The sequence below is a fragment of the Lycium barbarum genome, chromosome 6 (assembly GCF_019175385.1).
Source record: "Lycium barbarum isolate Lr01 chromosome 6, ASM1917538v2, whole genome shotgun sequence".
NCBI classification, from domain to species: Eukaryota; Viridiplantae; Streptophyta; class Magnoliopsida; order Solanales; family Solanaceae; genus Lycium; species Lycium barbarum.
In genome coordinates, this window is record NC_083342.1 from 13,414,737 (window position 1) to 13,435,888 (window position 21,152).

Genomic DNA, 21,152 nt, shown 5'->3' on the forward strand with positions numbered 1-21,152 from the left:
TGAACTGATTTAATCAGATTTTACTTAATACAATAATTTTGAACTAAAGACGTTGACTGGCTAAATGACACGTTTGATACATTTGTCATTTATATATATATATATATTACAAAAACGTTCATTGTACTGTGTACAATGGTTATGTAATAATTAAATCATAATTGTGGTATTATTTATACCAATTTTAAAGTGGGATAACAATACAAGATTAGTAATCACAAGATAAAATAATAAAATGACACATTTTCCATTCTCCAAGCTCTATTTTCAATGTCTTGTAAGAAAGTGAAGGTTAATTTTGAAAATAAAAATTTATCTAATATAAAAACTAAATACATATTTATATTATATCTCGACATCTTGTATATCTCATTTTTGTCAAATGAACCAAACACACAATAGTTCACAAGCCGTGTAAGGGTGAATACAGCATGAAAACTATGAGTTCACGTGAATTGAATATCTTTTAATGTTATTTTTTTATTTTTATTTTTTTTTATTTACTACTATTTATTTATTTATTTGGTTAGAGTTGTGTACATTTTGATTCTTTACTTATTAGAGTATGAAAATTTTAACTTTTAGTATTTGCTTGTCTTGACTAAAATGTCTTTTCTTTGATAATTAATTAATTAAGGGGATTGCTTCTGCTTTTTTTTATCAACATTTTAAGATGTATTTTTTCACCAAATTCGTATGGGAAAAGTTGCAACTTATAGTACTTTTCGTGTAGTTTTCAAATATATAATTGTAATGTTATAATATTGAGTTAATCTAATCAAATTTAGCTTTAAAGTTTAGTCAAATTGATTTTTGAAAAACAAAAAGTGCCACATAAATTGAGACGGGGGAGTGATAGTCTTAAAGAACAAAAATCAAAATTATGCTACCGAAATTTTCAATACCGTATTTACCATGAGCACCCCTAAACCAAACATACTATTACAGTCAAACCTCTCTATAACAACATCCACATATAACAACACCTCTCTATAACAACTAAGTTTTTTCGGAACTAATTTTTTATGTTATATTTTACTTTACTAGAACAACGTTTTACCAATAACAGCAACAACCATCTTTATAACAACACGATATTTATAAAATTACCCCCATATAACATTTATTCTTTTTTTTTGGTAATATAATAATTAACCATCGTTATAAAAATAGAATATCTATGATTACCACTAATAAGTGTAGAGATTTTGACAAAATATTTTGATACTTTAATAAACTATTTATGATAAAGATTATTATATGAATATATAATTTCCTCATAAAAAGATTTTCATTCATTATACAAGGTGTCATTAAGCTTATGATTCGACAATTAAAAATGAAAAATTAGATATTATGGATCTTTTCTGCCTATAACAATGAAATATTACTTAAATATCAATACTGTTATAGGTATATAACAACCATTCGCTAAAACAACAAATAAATTTCGGATACAGCTATACTGTTATAGAGGAATTTGACTGTACTTCCCACGTGGCCCGAGCCCCCCACCCCCGTTCCCCCACCGAAACCCCAAACTTTATACTAAGGTGGGAAAAGAGAGAGGGGAGAAGCGAATCCCATTCAAAATTCAAACTCAAAAGCCCAATCACGCTAAAAGACCAGCTTTTTGTCCGTTACACACTTTCCCTCCCACACCTTTTCACTTTGCTATTTCTTAAACAGAGAGATCACCCCTTGTACTAGATTCACATTCCAAATCAAATTCTGTCAGAACAAAGAAAAAAAAAGAGAGAGAGAGAGAGAGAGCAGAAATGGAAAGTGAAAACATTGAAACCTTGGTGGAAATAAAAGGAATGCCAACACGCGATGGGAAATACATTGAGTACAATGTAGTTGGTAACTTATTTGAAGTCACCTCAAAGTATGTCCCTCCAATTCAACCTGTTGGTCGTGGCGCTTACGGAATTGTCTGGTACTTCTTTCATCCCTAAAATTCTTTATTTTGAATGTTATCGAGATGAATTCAGGATTTAGAGTAAGTGCGTTTGGCTATAGAAATTTGAATTTCTTATTTGAAATCAGCATTTGTTTATGAAATGTGAACCAAATATACTATGGAAAATAACACTCTATGTCTATTTTGGAGAAAATATTTACCCGAAATCAACCTGTCGGTCATGGCGCTTACGTCATTATATGATAATTCTTTCTTTATTTCGAATGTTACATAGACGAATTCAGGATTTAGAGTAAGTGAGGGGTTTTTTTTTTTTTTTGGGGGGGGGGGGGGGGGGGGGGAGCTAGAGTATTGTTAGGGGTACATTTTGGCAAAAATCTTGTATTTATGTCAAGAAGTTCACTTAATATGTTAAATAGTTTTTGCAGAACACAATAAGCCGCCTTTTTCTAGAATTCAGAACCCATAAATTCAAAACTCTGAATACGCGTATGCATGTACATACATTTTTGGAAAAACTTGGCATGTCTATACATAATTGGATCGAAATCAATGAGTGCAGTTGAACCTGCGGCAAGACTATTTCTTTGTGTAAATGTTGGATTTTGAGTTTTGTGTGGTACACAGACAAACATGATCTGTGCTGATAGAAATGAATGCAATAATCCTGGATGAGCTCATAGGTGTGTAATTTGAAATCAACATTTCCTAAAATTTGGTGCTTTTGTTAGATCTTTTGGGCCATGGTTTATTCGCGCCCGTTATTTCTTTTCCATATTGCTTTGCACTATTTGTCCTTATGCCGAGGGTCTATCTGCCTCCCAAGGTAGAGGTAAGGTTTGCGTACGTTCTACCCTCCCCAGACCCCACTTTGAGGGATTTCACTGGGTATGTTGTTGTTGCTGTTGTTAGATCTTTTGGGATTCTGTGTTACTTTCATAGCTCAAATGTCTATATCCATATCTGATAAGCATAAAAAGAATAGAAAAAACTGTGATTATTTGGTGATCTATTGAGACCCTTTTCTGTTATGAGTAAGTAGGCGTTTGGTCATAGGATTTGAGTCTCAAATTTGAAGTATTGATTTGAAACATAAACATTTGTTGATGAAATGTGAACAGAATTTCAACTTCAATTTCAAATCATGATTTGAAATTCCATATTCTCCAAAAAGTAAGGATTTCAAATTTCAAGTTGCGATTTCAATTTTTTTTAAAAAAAATGTAAAGCTTGACCTTTTAGTCTATATTTTGCAATAAAAGACCCATCATTTTAAATTTGCAAAAAAAGACCAATGCTTGAGTTGAAGAGATTATCCGTACCATGGTGGAGGATTATATTAAAAGATAACTAGTTACCACTAGTGTTGATTTATTGGATCAATGGATCTTTATAAAATAATGTGTATTTGAAAGTTTGTAATAGCATGTAATCGCAAGCATTTATTTATAAAAAGAACATGGAGATATGTGATTTATTAATGTGACGCTTTAGGATACACCAATAACTTGTCTATGAACTATGGTTTGCTCATTTGGTTATATTGTATAAACGTTGGAGAAGTTTTGATACTTTTCACAAATTGTGGATTTTTCATGTTTATAAGAAAAAGTACAACTTTTGAGATTCAAATTGGATGTCTAAACAAAATTTCAACTTCAAATTAACCTTATTGAATCATTGGTGATTTGAAATCATGGCCAACCGGACCCTTGGTTTCTTTGGGTTCCTGTGTGTACTTCCACAGCTCAAATGTCTATATGCATGTCTGATAAGTCTCAAGAGACTAGAAAAACAACGATGATTGGGTCATCTACTGAGACCCTTTTCTGTTGTGAGTGACTTGTGCATAATTTTGAAGTCTTTTGCCTTAGTGAGATTGAGAAACAAGTGTCAGTTACACAGGATTTATTTATGTTAAATAGGATAACTATGGTGAATTATTGATTTGATTTGGATTTCTATTCTTGTTAGTCTTATTGGGTGGCAAATTGACCTTTTGTTGTGTTCCCCCGCAGCTGTGCTACAAATTCGGAGACGAAGGAGGAGGTAGCAATCAAAAAAATTGGGAATGCATTTGAAAATAGAATTGATGCAAAAAGGACCCTTCGCGAGATCAAACTTCTTTCCCACATGGATCATGAAAATGTACGCTCAAATTAATCGCCAACTAGTATAGTGGTTTATCTTCGTGTCTTTTTCAGTACAATTATTAATTTGGTTATCAGTACTCCTAGATTTTGATGTTGATATACTGGTTCTGCAGATAATCAAAATAAAAGATATAGTAAGACCACCAGACAGAGAGGAATTCAATGATGTGTATATTGTGTATGAACTAATGGATACTGATCTGCATCAGATTATACGCTCTTCACAGGCCCTCACAGAAGATCATTGTCAAGTATGTGTACTGTACCTTCTCTACTTATGCTCATTTTTCATTAAGCTTTAAATAATGTATTGCAATCTCTCTGTGACAAATAACAAAATCCAATTTTCATGTGAATAGAATGTATTAACAATATGTTATTTTGATGCTCGATGAAAACATCAAACTTGCTGGTTATGCTGCTTGTTGATTGTTGATTCTTTGTTCATGATATGCTATTAAATTGCACGCTGTGGAGTAACATTTGCATGGTTATAAGGCTTTTGAAACTGGTAGTCTTAAACATGTTATAAATTTGTTGTAGCTATAAAACCTTCTCATTAAGGGAATATAGAAATGTACCATTCTTTTTGGAACGGACTATGAAGGAAATAGTGCCAAAGAAAGTGGAATGGAGTGAGTAACTCCTTTCACTAGCATGTTTGTTAGCTGGTTTGTTTGTGGTGTTTAAGGGGGATCTATTTGGTAACATCCTGTATCTGATGCTATGTGTAATCTATGCTTGTTTCCCAAACAACTTCATGACTTCTAGTAACACATAGGAGAAAATTTGATTGAACAATCTTTGTCCTTCTAAATCAGATATGGTTATGTTTACTTGCATGCTGAAGCCTCAAATTGGATGTTTTATCTAAGTTCAGCTTTTCATTTTTCTCTTTTGTGTTGGGGTGATGGCACCACAATTTGTCAGTTTCTATACCCTCTGCTGTATAACAGGTTTTCACCCCCAAAAGAAAAACAAAAAGAACTACTTATTGCCTGACCAAGCTTTACCACATTCGTGCTGTCATAATTTACGCTTCGGCCAATTTCGATTGAATCCGTTTTTATTTACTTGTAAACCGAATGACAAGTAGTTAAGTTGCTATAGTTTTAATATGATATTTTCAGTGGGGCCGATCATCACTGTGTTTCGAACCGTGCACCACTGGCAGTATCAAAAAAAAAAAAAATTCAGCAAATGATCTCACTTGCAACTGTTTTTAGCTGTAATTTTAAATAATTCAATATTAACTCCTATTTAACAAATTCACACTTCATAGTTTTAATGTATGTGCTAGTTACATTGTGTATATTGGCACAATGAAAATATTCACTTTTGGTTCGGCAAAGTTTTGTAACATCCTTTTTATGATTTTTTTTCCAGTACTTTCTCTATCAATTATTACGTGGACTCAAGTATGTACATTCTGCTAATGTTCTACACCGGGATCTGAAACCTAGCAACTTGCTACTCAATGCAAACTGTGACCTCAAGATTTGTGATTTTGGGCTTGCTAGAACTACTTCAGAGGCAGATTTTATGACAGAGTATGTTGTTACCCGATGGTATAGGGCACCCGAGTTACTACTTAATTGTACTGAATATACTGCAGCAATTGATATATGGTCAGTTGGTTGCATTTTGATGGAACTCATTAAGAGAGAACCTCTTTTTCCCGGCAGAGACTATGCTCAACAACTGGGGCTTATCATTAAGGTATATCTGCTTACACTGATATGTAGTTATATCTTATCCTTCTAAATTAGCCGGACTAAATAGTTTAATGCCATTTTGATATTAGTCAGAGGCGGATCCAAGTTTATATTTAATGTGTTGTAAGATTTTTAGCGTTAAACTCATTGTACTTTTAAAATTATGGTTTCAAATCTAATATTTCTTGATATTTTAGTAGATTTTACATATATATCTATATTCCGTGTAGTAAGTTATGAGTTCAGATGAACCTGTAGCCAAAAGGCTTCAGCCACCTCTGATAATAGTATATACTTTCATTAACCAACACTGAGGCTCATTTACAGTAGATCTACTTTATTGTCATTGTCGTTATAGACCAACAATAAAACCTGTTTGTTCTTTTCTGTAAAAAAGTTATTAGGTTCACCAGAAGATTCTGATCTTGGATTCCTAAGGAGTGACAATGCTAGGAAGTACGTTAAGCAGCTCCCTCGAGTTCCAAAACTACCCTTTTCCGAGCATTTCCCGGATGTGTCCCCTTTAGCCCTTGATCTTGCAGAAAGGATGTTGGTTTTTGATCCAGCTAAACGCATAACCGGTACGCTCATTGGCAATCAATGCGTAAAAAAGTTTTTACTTTTCTAAACTAGTTTGGTCTTTACTCATAGATTTTTCTGTTGATGTGATGTTCATGCAGTTGAGGATGCATTGAATCATCCATTCATGATAAGTCTCCATGAGATAAACGAGGAACCTGTTTGCGCTTCTCCTTTTAACTTTGACTTTGAACAAGCATCTCTAAGTGAGGAAGACATAAATGAGCTCATATGGAACGAGGCTCTAAAGTTTGATACCGATACAATGAAGTAATGATGATCCATACTATATTTCCTCAATAGCTTGTTTCATCAATATCTGGAGTGTGATTTGGTTTTGACAGGTTAGCCATTTGTAATATCTGTTTGATTATTCTTTTAAGCTGAGATTGGACAGTTTGGTTTTCCTCCCTTCATACACGGGGTTGTTATGGGGGGAGCGCATGAACGGGGGTAATCAATGGATTCATATTCTACTCAAGAATCCTGGCCCCTCAAAATTACTGTAGAAAAAAGGCTAGTCGTGTTCTGTTTACAAACTCGAAGCTGTTTGTAAAACAAATCATAGGACAGAAGACCAATAAGGATGAAATAGAAAGAAATGAGGTGATAATTTGCGAATATGCTGTTGTATAAGAGTTTGATAATATAGTGGTATTGATATTTCAATTTTGTTGTTTATTTTTGCCTTGAATTTATGTTGATCACTTTTGAGTTATGTTTCTCTTTCCTTATCCTGCTTAAGACAATTTTTCATGTTACTATTTCTCGTTATCTCATAAATCTATTGCATTACTATTGAATGATTATGAATCATCGAGCGATAATATAGAAACAGTTTGTCCCCTTGGTTCTCTAGAGAAGATTTCCTACCCGGTACTGCAAAATTTTTCATTGCTTCCTGTTTGTAAAGCTTATGCTCAAATTAATAAATTGATAATATCCTTTCACATAAATGTTTGCCCTTCGTAGAAGCCATTGAGCAAATATAACAATCTTTACTCAAGAAAACTTGCTTAAGCAACATATACAATTGTTGCTGAGTGTGGTACCATGGAAGAGGCACTGAGGCAGTCACTGGAAATAATGGATAAAGCACAAGCAGAGCTTGCAAAAGTCACTGGAAAAGGAAAATCGATAGAAGTTGATGTTTCCCGATTGTCTTACTTAGAGTGCATTATTAAAGAAACCCTAAAAATGCAGCCACCGGTTCCTTCCTTAGTTCCGCGCAAAGTGGAACAAGATGTTGAAGTGTGTGGTTATATCGTCCCCAAGGACTCACAAGTACTAGTTAACGGGTGGGTGATTGGCCGAGACTCAACATTTTGGGATGACCCTTTAGTATTTAAACCTGAGAGGTTTTGGAATTTGAATTTGGACATGCGAGGACAAGATTTTGAATTGATTCCATTTGGTTTTGAACGAAAAATATGCCCCGGATTGCAACTAACAATGAGAATGGTTCCAGTAATGTTGGGGTCGTCGTTGAATTCCTTCAACTGGAAACTCGAGGCAGGAATTTGGCCGAATGATTTAGACATGGAGGAGAAGTTTGATGTCACCTTAGGCAAGAACCATCCTTTGCGAGCTATCCCATCTCATAGTTGATTTTGACCAAGCTATATGATGCTTATTCACTTGTTTACAATTCATTCTCACTGTTCTAGCTTGGTCTCATTTATAGTTTTTGCGACTTCTAAAGAAAAGGAGAATAAAAGTAAGAAGATTGTTGTAACGATCTAAGAAGAGATTTTTATGTAACATTAGATAGCATCATGCTGAAATCACTTAAATAAAGAAACACAAAAAACTTTTGAAGCTACAGAGAGTATCCAACATTTTGTATTCTTATTTAACACTATAGTGCAACTGGTCTACCTTTTTGCTTTGGGGGGGGGGGGGGGGGAACAGGGGAATAATTATTTTATGTGTGAACAAAGGTGGAGTCTTGATGTTTATGAGTTTTAGATTCGAACTCTTTTAAGTAAATATTACATGAATTTTTTAAGGAAATTATATTTGAGTGGGGTAACTTCAGATCCTTCAATTTCTTGAGAGATTTAACTTATTACGCTCGAATATCGGGTCTGTCGAAACCGCAAACCGCATTGTGGCTCCACCCCAGCTCTCTCTATCTATCTATCTATATATATATATATATATATATATATATATATATCTTTTCGTGATCTCATTATTATCAATTTTATATTCCAACTTTCCGTCTGAATAATTGAACACCTATTAATTATACCTAATTACTAGTACTTCAATATTGGCGTTTTTTGCAATTGGAAGTTAACCATTATGAAAAAAAGTCAATGATACAATTAAAAATAATTTAGACAGTGCTTGCGTGCTACACATGTTACGGTTACCCCTAAAGAACTAAATTAAATACGACAAAGGAAGTCAGTGATAGTACAATAATTAGAAAAGATCAACATCTCATATGTTCCCTTTAATTGTTATCTCCATTATTAGTGAGAGATTAATGTCAAGATCTACATAGCGATTTATTTATATAATATGTTTTTCTATTATTAGTAGTACAAAGTCAAGATTTCCAATTGACTTTGGTATTATTGTACTTTAAGCCCATGGTCAGAACCTGCAGATTGGCAGAATGATCAAACGTTGTATTCTACTCACAACGGGAATAATAATTCTTATAAAAAGAAAACATAAATAATACTAGTACTAGTACTATATTACAAAATATGGAGCAAAATCCCATATACCTACTTCATTATCTCACCTGCAAAATTCTTAACACATCATGGATTACTATACACTTGTTTTGGGATCATTTTTTGCCTGCAGTTTTCTTTTTATTGTTGCAAACATATGTAACAGAGGCAACAAAAAACTTCCACCAGGGCCATCACCATGGCCAATAATTGGAAACCTTCAATTATTAGGTGCAAAACCCGAGTCCGGAGCCTAAAGGGTATAAAAATACATGGTATTTACTAAAAGGGGATGACCAAAAATTTATATACCAAAAGGGGTATATCGTGGATCAGCCCACGATATACCCCAAAAAATTTTTGCGGCTGTCAACAAAAATTAAAAAAAAAACAATTTAAACGTATAACGTGGACTGATCCACGTTATACAATATATTTTGTATAACGTGGATCAGTCCACGTTTTACAAATATATTTTGTAAAACGTGGACTGATCCACGCTTTACCTCTAAATTTTTTTTTTTTTTCGAGCACTAAAAAAAAAAATTTGGTAAACTTTTTTTTTTTTTTGCAACACTTAGTGTGTTTTTTTATACTTTGACCAATGATTAGTCGTGTGTGAAGACTCCGAAACGTCAATATTTTATATAGAACCTGATATTTTTTTCTGCGTACAATAATGTAGGCTCAATACATCAAGGATACGTAGACGTTCGGATCGTCATTTTAGGGGTTGAAAAGGTGTCCGAAGTAAGTTTTGTTTGAAAATTTCAAACTTAGTGTTTTTCATACTTTGACCAATGATTAGTCGTGTGTGAAGACTCCAAAACGTCAATATTTTATATAGAACTTGATATTTTTTCTGCGTACAATAATGTAGGCTCAATACATTAAGGATACGTACACGTTCGGATAGTCATTTTAGGGGTTGAAAAGGTACCCGAAGTAAGTTTTGTTTAAGGTTTAAGTGTTTTATTTTTTAAAGTTTTGATTTACGCGTGTTATTTTTTAATCACGACATAACTTTATTTTGAATATAAATATAATTCTAAAAAATATAGGGAGAAAAACTAGTTGTAAAGTGGTCAAACTTTAGATGGTCATAACTTTGCGCTCGGACGTCCGTTTTACGCGTTTTTTTTTTTGAACTTGCGTATTTTTTCGAGATCTATGAGGACAAATGCCGTAAGGCGGTTTGGCCGAGCCGATTTTTAAAAAAATGCCTTTTATCCCATTCAATTTCGATTTTCCCCCAAATTGGCATAAAATTTTCAGTTTTGTTTACTTATAAGATGATGATACGCAATAGATTTCAACGTAAAACTCCCGGGGTAATGTAGCTGTGAATGTCAATTTCACTTCTGCGGTTTCAATTTTTGAAAATAAAGCTGACTAATTTTCTCGATATATAAAGTTGACTAAAATAACCTTACAGTCAAACACTAAGTTTTTTCAAACAAAACTTATTTCGGGCACCTTTTCAACCCCTAAAATGACTATCCAAACGTCTACGTATCCTTGATGTATTGAGCCTACATTATTGTACGCAGAAAAAAATATCAGGTTCTATATAAAATATTGACGTTTCGGAGTTTTCACACACGACTAATCATTGGTCAAAGTATGAAAAAACACACTAAGTGTTGCAAAAAAAAAAAAAAAAAAAGTTTACCAAATTTTTTTTTTTAGTGCTCGGAAAAAAAAAAAAAAAAAAACTTTAGAGGTAAAACGTGGATCAGTCCACGTTTTACAAAATATATTTTTAAAACGTGGACTGATCCACGTTATACAAAATATATTGTATAACGTGGATCAGTCCACATTATACGTTTAAATTTTTTTTTTTTTTAAATTTTTGTTGACAGCCGCAAATTTTTTTTGGGGTATATCGTGGGCTGATCCACGATATACCCCTTTTGGTATATAATTTTTTGGTCATCCCCCTTTTGGTAAATACCGTGTATTTTTATACCCTTTAGGCTCCGGACTCTGCAAAACCCCATATATCACTAACTACACTTGCCAAGATCTATGGTCCAATTATGAGTTTAAGACTAGGACAAATAACTACAATTGTCATTTCTTCACCAGCCATGGCAAAACAAGTCCTTCAAAAACAAGATCAAGCATTTTCCACTAGATTTATCCCAAATTTCATGCAAGCACACAACCACGACAAATTTTCTGTGGGATGGCTTCCTGTTTGTCCTCAATGGCCAATTCTTCGTAAAATATTGAACACAAATATCTTCTCTTCTAATAGGCTTGATGCAAATCAACATCTAAGATCTCAAAAGGTTCAAGCATTGCTTGCTTATTGTGCAAAATGTAGTCAAGAAGGTGAAATTGTGGATGTAGGTCAAGCTGCTTTCAAGACTATTCTCAATTTGTTGTCCAACACCCTTTTCTCCAAGGATTTGGCTGATCCTTTTTCAGATTCAAAGGTATCGTTGTGATCCCATTGTTCGACTTTTTCTGTACTAAATGATGCATGTATTGAATATGTTACACTGTTAATATAATGTTTAAGACTTTCTTTTTGGATTCTAAGGTAGAGCTGAAGGACGTGATATGGAACTTCATGGTCGAGGCTGGAAAGCCTAATCTAGTGGATTCTTTTCCGATACTTGAAAAAATTGATCCTCAAGGAGTAAGACGTCGCATAACTTCTCATATTGGTAAGTTGTTTAGGATATTTGATGGCATAATCAACGAGCGATTGGAAGTTACAAGAAGCAGACGTGGTGAAAAAAAAAGAAGTGATGTTTTGGAAGAGTTTCTCAATATTAGCGAAGAGAACCCTGAAGAGATTAATCATAATCACATCAAGGCTTTGCTCATGGTTTGTGCTCCTCATTTATCGGTTTTTTTTTTTCTTTACTATCAAAAGTTCAAAATTATTTTAAAGTCCTCTACTAAGCATTTGAAGGGGAGCCTTGACGTAACTGGTAAAGTTGCTGCCATGTGACCAGGAGGTCACGGGTTCGAGCCGTGGAAACAGCCTCTTGCAGAAATGCAAGGTAAGACTGTGTACAATAGACTCTTGTGGTCCGGCCCTTTCCCAGATCCCGCGCATAGCGGGAGCTTAGTGCACCGGGCTGCCCTTTTTTTTTTTTTTACTCTGCTAAGCATTTAAGAAAGAAAGATTGAATGAAAACTTAGTAATAGAAGTAGTTTTAACTGCAAACTAGAGTCTTGATGGACCATTAACGCTCAAGTCTCAAGAAGAGAAGGAAATATTAAAATTTACTGGCGATTTCTGAAAGAAATGAGCAAAATAACTGCAACCTTCACGACATAATGGAAATAGACAGTATGCACGATTACAATAAGAAAATATCTTACTAGGTTTAAGATGTTATATACTTTAGTTAATTAGAAATATTGTAGGACGTCTTTCTCGCGGGTACGGATACTGCGACAAGCACATTGGAATGGGCTACGACAGAATTACTTAAACAACCAGAGATTATGAAAAAATCACAAGCTGAACTTGCAGAAGTCATTGGAAAAGGAAAACCAATAAAAGAGGCTGATATTTCCCGATTTCCTTATTTGCAATGCATTATTAGATGAACCCTAAGAATGCACCCACCGGTTCCGTTCTTAGTCCCACGCAAAGTGGAACAAGCCGTTGAAGTGTGTGGCTATGTCGTCCTGAAGGGCTCACAAGTACTAGTTAATGCGTGGGCGATTGGACAAGACTCGACTTTTTGGGAGGACCCTTTAGTATTTAAACCTGAGAGATTTTGGAATTTGGATTTGGATGTGCAGGGTCAAGATTTTGAGTTGATCCCATTTGGTGCTGGACGAAGGATATGCCCTGGCTTGCCACTAGCATTAAGGATTGTTCCAATAATATTAGGCTCGCTCTTGAATTCCTTCAATTGGAAACTTGAGGGAGGAATCAGACCAGAAGACTTGGACATGGAGGAGAAGTTTGGCATCACCTTAGCCAAAGCTCATCCTTTGCGAGCCATCTCATCTCCGATTTGATGTTGCTCAGGCCATATGATGCTTCTAAGTGAAATTAATTATTGTTTACAATTTATCCTCACTTGTTTAAAGGGTTGTTTTAATTGTGTGTTCATATTGTATTATATTGTGTTGTTACTTTAATATACTTAATTGTATTGTTGAAACTATTTTGACATAACAAATGAATACCATTTTACGTAACAACCAATTTAGTGTTATCATAGATTGTTACATTATTATTATTTTCATTTTGCCCTTACTACTGCTTAATAATCTCATTTTACACTTTAGTACCTTATTTTTCTCTTTTAACTCCATCTTTTATCATACCATATTGATACGCTCAAATTACACCTATTAATGGTATAATGCGGACGTTGTCAAATATAGTAACCCAACGAGGTTGGGATCGAATCCCACAGGGAATATGGTGTGAAAAGGTTACTATCGTAGAATGCTTAATTTAGGTCTAATGTCTTAATCCGATGATTTCTGTAAAAGTTGGGTTTTTATGACTAATTTCTAACTAATTGCTTTGGGTTGTAATTTATGGTAAAAGAAGCCAAGGTTGTGTCCCCTTTAGATGCTGTGTATGATCATGAATATTGATCTCGATATACTTCTAATGGATTGTGATAAGAATGCACTTAACCTCTATGCTAATCTCTACTATTTCCCAATAAATAAAGACTATTTCTTTCTATGATTTTCCCAAATATAAGCAAGTGATATGAAGAACGGTTAACTATGCCAAGTAAATTCTTCTTATTCCTAAGTGAATTTATTAAACAAAGTTTAAAGCTTTGAGTTCTTGTTATTTATTCTTACCAACCCTAATTATTTTCCCAAATAAATCAAGGTTTATGGCTTTAATAAATGTTTGGAACCATTAATTATGAATGAAGAATGAAGAATAAATAAATCCTAACAATCCGTTATGCGTATATCAATCACAAAACACCCATCATTGGGTTCACAACCCTAGTAAGAAAATTTAGCTACTCATAGAGAAAGAAGAACAATTAGAAATAATTGGGATCATAATGCTTACGATTTGATTGCTTGGTGTTGAGGAAAAAGTAATTGCAATTGTTTCTAATCCAAAAGACTTCCAAAACTATGAGTATTTAGTGCTAAGAAGAATAAAAACTGAAATCTGATGTCCATCGTACAAGAAACCGATATCAGGTATTTATAAGACCTAAGTCGTGAGAAGTGAAAAGACAAAATTTCCCGTCGGGTTCATTCTACGGACCATAAAATTGTTATGCGGACCGTCAATTTGCTGCCCTTCAACCGTTAAACAGTCTCCTGCGTTTTTCTACGATGCACTTTGACGGACCGTCAAATATTATGTGGTCCGTATAATTGTTCCGCAGGATGGACCTTCGGTGAACTGCTTACTGTGATCATTATACGGTACATTTGACGTTCCGCAGAAAGTTCTGTGGGCCGTCTAATTGCTCTGTAAAAGTGCCTCTTCAGTGATTTGTTATTTTCTCCACTTCTTTCTGCATTTTCACCTAATTCTCCAACTTTTGCCATCAAAACACTTAATACCTGTAATCCAATAAAAACACGTAAAATCACATAGACTTGCTTAAAAATAAGTAAAACTTATAGCCGAAAAGCATCGATTGTGGCGTAAAATCACGCCGCATCAACACCCCCAACTTAAAGTATTTGCTTGTCCTCAAGCAAGTCATACAAAACAACAACTCAATCTAACACCTAGATCTCACAGGGTAAGAATGTCTACATTGGTTTTGACTCTCAACTACCGGCATGCATGTTTTTTTTTATTATTTTGTTTTCGTACAAGAACCACCCCATTTTTCGATTTTCAAACCATATACACAACCCAAAACGCTATGACTAACAATGAAACTTCAATGCATGACATTACATTATCGAACATATTATGATGCACACAAACGCTACTTTAGGTGGTTACTTTATTTTGCTCAATTCTCATCCTTATGCCCTCACATAGACCAACGAATGTCCCAACACACATATATACGACAAGAATGGGACGGAGACGAAAGAGAAGAGAAAAACGCTCACACTTTCAAAGAAATTCATATATACACATGCAAATACCATAGGCTTGAACTTATTTTCTATGTTTTCATCCTAAGCTCGTTCGGTTGTGATCACATTAGGACTTGTTTTGGCTTGTAATGTAGGCTTAGGGACGGGTTGGATATTTTTTTTGGATATTGGTGACTCACCCTCCTTAAATACTACAACATTTCTTCACCTTAATTCACCTCTTTTCTTTCCAAACCCTTTATTTTCTTTCAAGTTTTTCGACCTCGATGTGATTTTATTCCTAACAAACTTATAAATCTTTTTGTGTTACAATTTTCTTCTTTTTTTTCTTTATTTTTTTTAATTATCTGCAACTACCATATCGAATTTCTACTAGAAAACTCCACCACCCCCAACTTATGTTTTTAACATCTACTCCACATTTAATTCACCCCCAACTTAGGCATTTTGCGCCATCTATCTAGTAGCATCAAGGAGGGAACGAGTGTGAAGATGGATTAATTGCACAAAGGGTAAGGTTTCAAAATTGGCTAGCCAAGAAAAAGGTCAAAAGGATCGAAAAGGGAAACTAGGGATATTTCTAATTTTTGGTAAGGCTTATTTAGGAAAATTAACTATTTACACAAAGAAAACCTAAGATCATCTCACAATCAAACTAACTTTCGGATTTCAAACAAGACTAACCGGGCAAGTTCTAGATTATATATGCATAAACATAACCAGACTAACAACTCACACACACATTGGCATAAGGACAATTATTTTTACACTTGTGATCTCCTAAGTAGTCATTCATCACACACAATACCCCAATAATCATAATGTCAAATAGAGAATCAATCATGTCAACCACTAATTGTTCTAAGTATGCATTTTCCTATTTATTTTCGAGGGGTCCAAAATTTCCAACAAACCATAACAACATGCCATCGGTTACAGAGTAGCACCAAATAAGTCAAAACTACTCTATTCAACCTAAGCAATATCCTAAACATGCCAGTTTCAACAAAATAAATGACGCCCCTCAGGAAAAGAACTCTGGCAAAGAAAAGCCGAGGGGGGGGGGGGGTCCTAAACACATACATACACCATTCACAAGAAACACATAGCCCACCCCCAACTAAAGAGCATGCATTGTCCCTAAGGCATGAATATAAGCAAAACAAAGGGAAAGGGCTACCTGAAATGCTCTAGGAGTTCTGCACGTCTTGAGGTGTGATCACCTCAGTGGTGGTATCCGGTGCCTGCTCCGCTGCTGGAACTGTGGTACCAACAGCTGACTCTATTGGACTCTGAGAGCGCAGTTCCTCCTCAGGACCCGTGGTACTGGCCTCTGCCGATATCATAACCCTAGGCACTGTCACCTCAACAGAAGGGGCATAGCTGGATGACCCCCCCGTAAAATGGGTCTCCTCAAGAGAGCGTCGCTGAACCTTTCGAAATTGCCTATCCTCCTCATCATTATCCTCTCCTCCATCCCTAGGCCTTTTGATCATAGCCTGGGGCGGTGAATCATCTCCTAGCAAATTAACAACTGGCAACAGAGAGGCTAAGTCTAAAGTCTATGCTGGTGGCAGGTTTGCAGACGCAAGTCCCTCTTTAACCTTCAATGCTAGCCAATCTGTCTTCAACTGCATCAATTCTCTGTTTGCATCGTCCCCAAATTAACTGTGGGGCTTACCTTCTCAAGCTCAAGAATCCGCCGCTCAAGTCCATCAATCCGAGAATGGATGAGGCTATATGGGAATCCTCCCACTTCTTCCTTGCGGGCTCCAAGGCTGCTGTCACCCTTTTATCTATATATCCTTGCAGCTGACCCATCACGTTAGCTACCTGGCGGTCTGCCCTGTCTGCTTTAACAAACGCATCATGGAAGTTTTGAGCATTAAACTGTATCATAACGCCTCCAGGCAAGGATGTAGATACTGAGGCCACCTGGCTGCTCTGAGAGGTCGGAATGCTGTAAACAACCGGAGCAGCATGGGTAGAGGGCCTTGTAGATGTAACCGGGGTGCTTGAAATGGACTGAGCTGCTGTTCCCGCGTCAGTCGGCCCTTCCTGCGACGTCTCGGGGGCTTCCTGCTTATTCACCTGGGATGCTGGGGCAGGCTGCCCAGCTGTTAGCTCTGTGGGAACATCGGTAGCATATGAATATCCCCATCTTTGCTCTTCCAGAGATCACACACACTCTTGACTAGTAACCGGTGATCTCGGTGTGCATAGTGATCAAGATTTTCCCGTAAGCATAACGCTGTAATGAGGCAAGGACATGCGAGTGACAACTCCTTGGTCAATGCTCTCTGATGAATTTGTTGAACCACCAACTCCCCCACATTGATGTTGTACCTCGACATGATCGCAGCAACGGGTATGGCCCGCTCAACTGGCAATGTGTTATCTGACTGAGTGGGGAACAACCTGTGGATCAATACACTCCACCAAAATTTTCCTTCAACTGACAAATCTGCTTTCTTTACCAGTAATGAGGTATTTCTACTCTACTCAGGGGAACCCTTGCTATAACTGAAGCAACCCACGACAACTCAGACAGCTTGTCTTTTCGATCACCACCCAACCTGTACTTAAGCTCATCTGTGTTTGGCAGTGGTACATAGTCGGGGCCAAAGTAGAAACGATTGATTGTCTCGCTAGAAATATTGATTCTCCGGCCTCGGACTATCACTTCTTCCAACGGGGGTGGTTTCTTTTTTTTAAGCTGAACCGACTTGTAGGCATTTTTTACCTCCGCAGCATAATTAGCATAGAATTCCCGCACTAGAGACGAGATGTATTCACCTGGAGAGTGGCTAATAAAGTTCCACTTATGGTGGTCAATGGTAGCAAGAATTCGTGGAAAAACCTCCAGTCTGTCTAGGCTGATTTTTTTCTCCTCATGGATGCTTTTCTTCGGACCACCCCCTCTTTCTCTTCAAGCCCCTGATCATATATTTCTTTGGAGCCTGACATAGAAAATCTGACGCTGTGCTCGGATCTTTCTTTCATCCGGATTTCCCGTAGCCTGGAAGCTTCCACTTCATCTTCCGAGCTACTAGAGGATGTAGAAGTGCTCCTCTCTTCAGACTGGGAGGACACTTGTACTTGAGTAGCACCCCTAGCTCAGGTGACTCTTGCTAGCTGCCAGTGGCTCGTCATCCCCTGCGCCAGTGGCCCCTTGTTCAGGCTCATCACGGAGCCCCTTACGACCTTGCGCTCTGTCCCTACCTCTACCTCTTGAAGTAGTTGGAGCACCTCCTCGAACCTTGGGAGGCATACCTGTGGAAAGCATGTCAATATCACCTTCAAATTATGTTTTAAATGCAATGTATTTTCTGCACAAAAATAAAGCGTCAAATGTTTTGACGGGCTGTATAAATATTTACGGGTTGCACAATTGGCCGTCAAAAGATAACTGTCGACACTTTTACAACCAACTATTTGACGATGAAGTTTGATGCTCCGCAGAATTTTCTGCGGTCCGTCAAACCTACCGTCAAATGGTTACAGTGAACTAGTTTGTGTTGAACTATTTGACGATGAAGTTTGATGCTCCGCATAATTTTCTGCGGTGCGTCAAACCTACCGTCAAATTGTACCAATACATCATGTCTATTGAGGACTTTTGACGACACTTTTGATGGACCGTCAAAAATTTTATGGTCCGTCGACCTTGTCGTCAAAATTCCCCGACTTAGTTCTTATCTTTCAGTGTTACACTTGACTCTTCAATTCAAAACACATGTTTATACATCACACACACTTTTAGAACTCATATAAAGCCAGGGTTACTCAGACTTCACCCTTTTTTTGTCAATTTTTATGATTGAGGCATTTCATTGAAAGTTTGGCGGGAATAACAATGTTTGAATCCACAAACTTGTACACAACCATTGGAATGCCCTCCAACCCATCATACCATCATTATGAGTTCATCAATATCTAGCCTTTTGCATAAACCTCACCCCCAACGTAGATTATCAATTATGGAATACAAATCCCATTGAGAGATCATGGGAAATATATAATCAACCCATACTTTAGAAAATTGAATAAGAAAATCTTGGGAATACAAAATCACATATCTGACTTTCTTGTTGGAGTGGAGAGTTAAGCACAAACAATAAAAACTTCTTGACACAGGGATCTTGTTCTCGCTTTTCTACTTTTTTTTCTTAAAGCTATTTGAGACGGTTGGGGATTTTGGGTAAGGGAAGGAGAGAGTTATACATTGAAGGGAGTAGTGAGGGTTAGTGGGGCGTGATTCTAGGGGATGGATGGGAGGATTTTTAGGGATATATGTTTGAGTGGGAAAGGGAAGGTGACAGATTTATGTTAGAGAGGTTAAGTTTGAAACGATTTCTCAAGTTTTAAACCCAGCCACCTTTTATTAATTATACTATGGAAAAAAAGATTAAAATACCTACCGTTAAATATTCTTACGGGCCGTAGAAAGTTCTACGGACCTTTCTACGGTCTGGGTACTTACCTGGGATATTGAACTGGCAACCTTCAAACTATGACACTTTTACGCTTCGTTTGACAGACTGTACAAATTTTTACGGTCGTCAAATGTTGGCGTAGATGCGTCACAGTGAGTCGGTTTCTCTTGGACCATTAGACGTTCCATTTTACGGTCCGTCAAATTGTTGACGGTCCGTATAATGTAACGTATAACAGTAACAGTGAGTCCTATTTGCTAACTTAATTCGCGCTTTCTTTTACGGTCCGCATAAATTTTGATGGACCGTAAAATTTGGCACAGAATTTCCATCGGCGTTTTTTTTTTTGACTTTTTCCTCCAATTTGTTCATATCCTGCACCAAAACAAACATTACCCTATATGTTTTGACAAAAAAAAAAAATAACCATTACACTTGGGTTGCCTCCCAAGAAGCGCTTGAGTTAGCGTCGCGGCACGATGGTGGTACCCATTCACTCCTTATCAGCGAACATCGGGTCAGTGTTCGTTCCAAGGTGCTTCAACCGGTATCGGTCAACAATTCTATCTCCCGAAAACATCCCGTGATAGTGCTTCACCCTCTACCTATTTACCTTAAATGTCCGAGTTCCATCTCCGGACTTCAACTCAATCGCCTCACAGGGTGAAACACCTACTACCTCAAACGGCCCAAACCACCTTGACTTTAGTTTTCCCGGTAGCAACTTCAACCGAGCGTTAAATAGCAAGACAGGATCACCCTTGTAGAATTATCACTTTAGGATTTTCTTGTCATGATATTGCTTCATCCTCTCTTTATACAATGTTGCGCTCTCATATTCCTAGTACCGAAACTCATCCAACTCATTGAGTTGAAACAACCTGAGCTTGGTCGCCTTTTCCCAATCCATATTCAACTTCTTCAAAGCCTACATAGCTTTGTGTTCAAGTTCAACCGGCAAGTGACAAGCTTTTCCGAACACAAGCTTGAAGGGTGAAGTCCCAATCGGTGTCTTGAAGGCAGTCTGGTATACCCATAGAGCATCATCGAGCTTGCGGGCCCAATCAGTCCTATTTGCATTCACCGTTTTAGCTATAATACTCTTGATCTCCCGATTGGATACTTCAACTTGCCCACTTGTCTGAGGATGATAAGGCGTTTCCACCCTATGTTTTACGCCATATTTCTCCATCAATCCCGCGAAAGCTCTATTGCAAAAGTGGGAACCACCATCACTGATAATAGCCATTGGGGTACCAAAACGAGTAAATATGTTCTTCTTGAGGAACCCCATAACACTCTTAGCCTCGTTGTTTGGTAAATCCACCGCTTCTACCCATTTCGACACGTAGTCCACAACAACTAAGATATATTTCATGCCACCTGAACTCACAAAGGGTCCCATAAAGTCAATCCCCCAGACATCGAACACTTCTACCTCCATCACAAAATTCATAGGCATCTCTTGCCTTCTGCCTATATTCCCTTGCCTCTGACATTTATCACAAGACCTCACCAATAGATTTGTATCATGAAAGATAGTCGGCCAATAATAACCACATTCAAGAACCATCGCAGTAGTCCGGTTACCACTGTGATGACCCTCAATAGGAGAGTCATGG

At 36.7% G+C, this 21,152-nt stretch overlaps 2 protein-coding genes and 1 pseudogene across 2 annotated transcripts; all 3 read left to right on the top strand.

The window, feature by feature from the left end:
* The first annotated feature begins 1,593 nt into the window (after positions 1-1,593).
* On the top strand, positions 1,594-7,052 carry LOC132600820 (mitogen-activated protein kinase homolog NTF6). The gene is made up of 6 exons (XM_060314230.1): positions 1,594-1,939; positions 3,943-4,072; positions 4,191-4,328; positions 5,464-5,796; positions 6,190-6,373; positions 6,473-7,052. The coding sequence occupies exons 1-6, from the start codon at positions 1,779-1,781 to the stop codon at positions 6,643-6,645; spliced, it is 1,119 nt and encodes a 372-aa protein (XP_060170213.1). The 5' UTR covers positions 1,594-1,778; the 3' UTR covers positions 6,646-7,052.
* A 372-nt stretch (positions 7,053-7,424) lies between these two features.
* LOC132643825 (geraniol 8-hydroxylase-like) lies at positions 7,425-7,979 on the top strand. The gene has a single exon (XM_060360351.1). It carries the CDS (start codon positions 7,425-7,427, stop codon positions 7,977-7,979), a length of 555 nt encoding a protein of 184 aa, XP_060216334.1.
* Positions 7,980-9,150: 1,171 nt separating this feature from the next.
* Positions 9,151-13,063, top strand: LOC132600819 (geraniol 8-hydroxylase-like; annotated as a pseudogene).
* Positions 13,064-21,152: the final 8,089 nt, after the last annotated feature.

What these genes read in the sequence shown, in the direction of transcription:
- LOC132600820 (XM_060314230.1), top strand. Translation starts at nt 1,779, where the DNA reads ATGGAAAGTGAAAACATTGAAACCTTGGTGGAAATAAAAGGAATGCCA. An exon ending in TCACAGAAGATCATTGTCAA is followed by an intron (nt 4,329 to 5,463) that starts GTATGTGTACTG and finishes TTTTTTTTCCAG; the next exon opens with TACTTTCTCTATCAATTATT. An exon ending in AACTGGGGCTTATCATTAAG is followed by an intron (nt 5,797 to 6,189) that starts GTATATCTGCTT and finishes TCTGTAAAAAAG; the next exon opens with TTATTAGGTTCACCAGAAGA.
- LOC132643825 (XM_060360351.1), top strand. Translation starts at nt 7,425, where the DNA reads ATGGAAGAGGCACTGAGGCAGTCACTGGAAATAATGGATAAAGCACAA.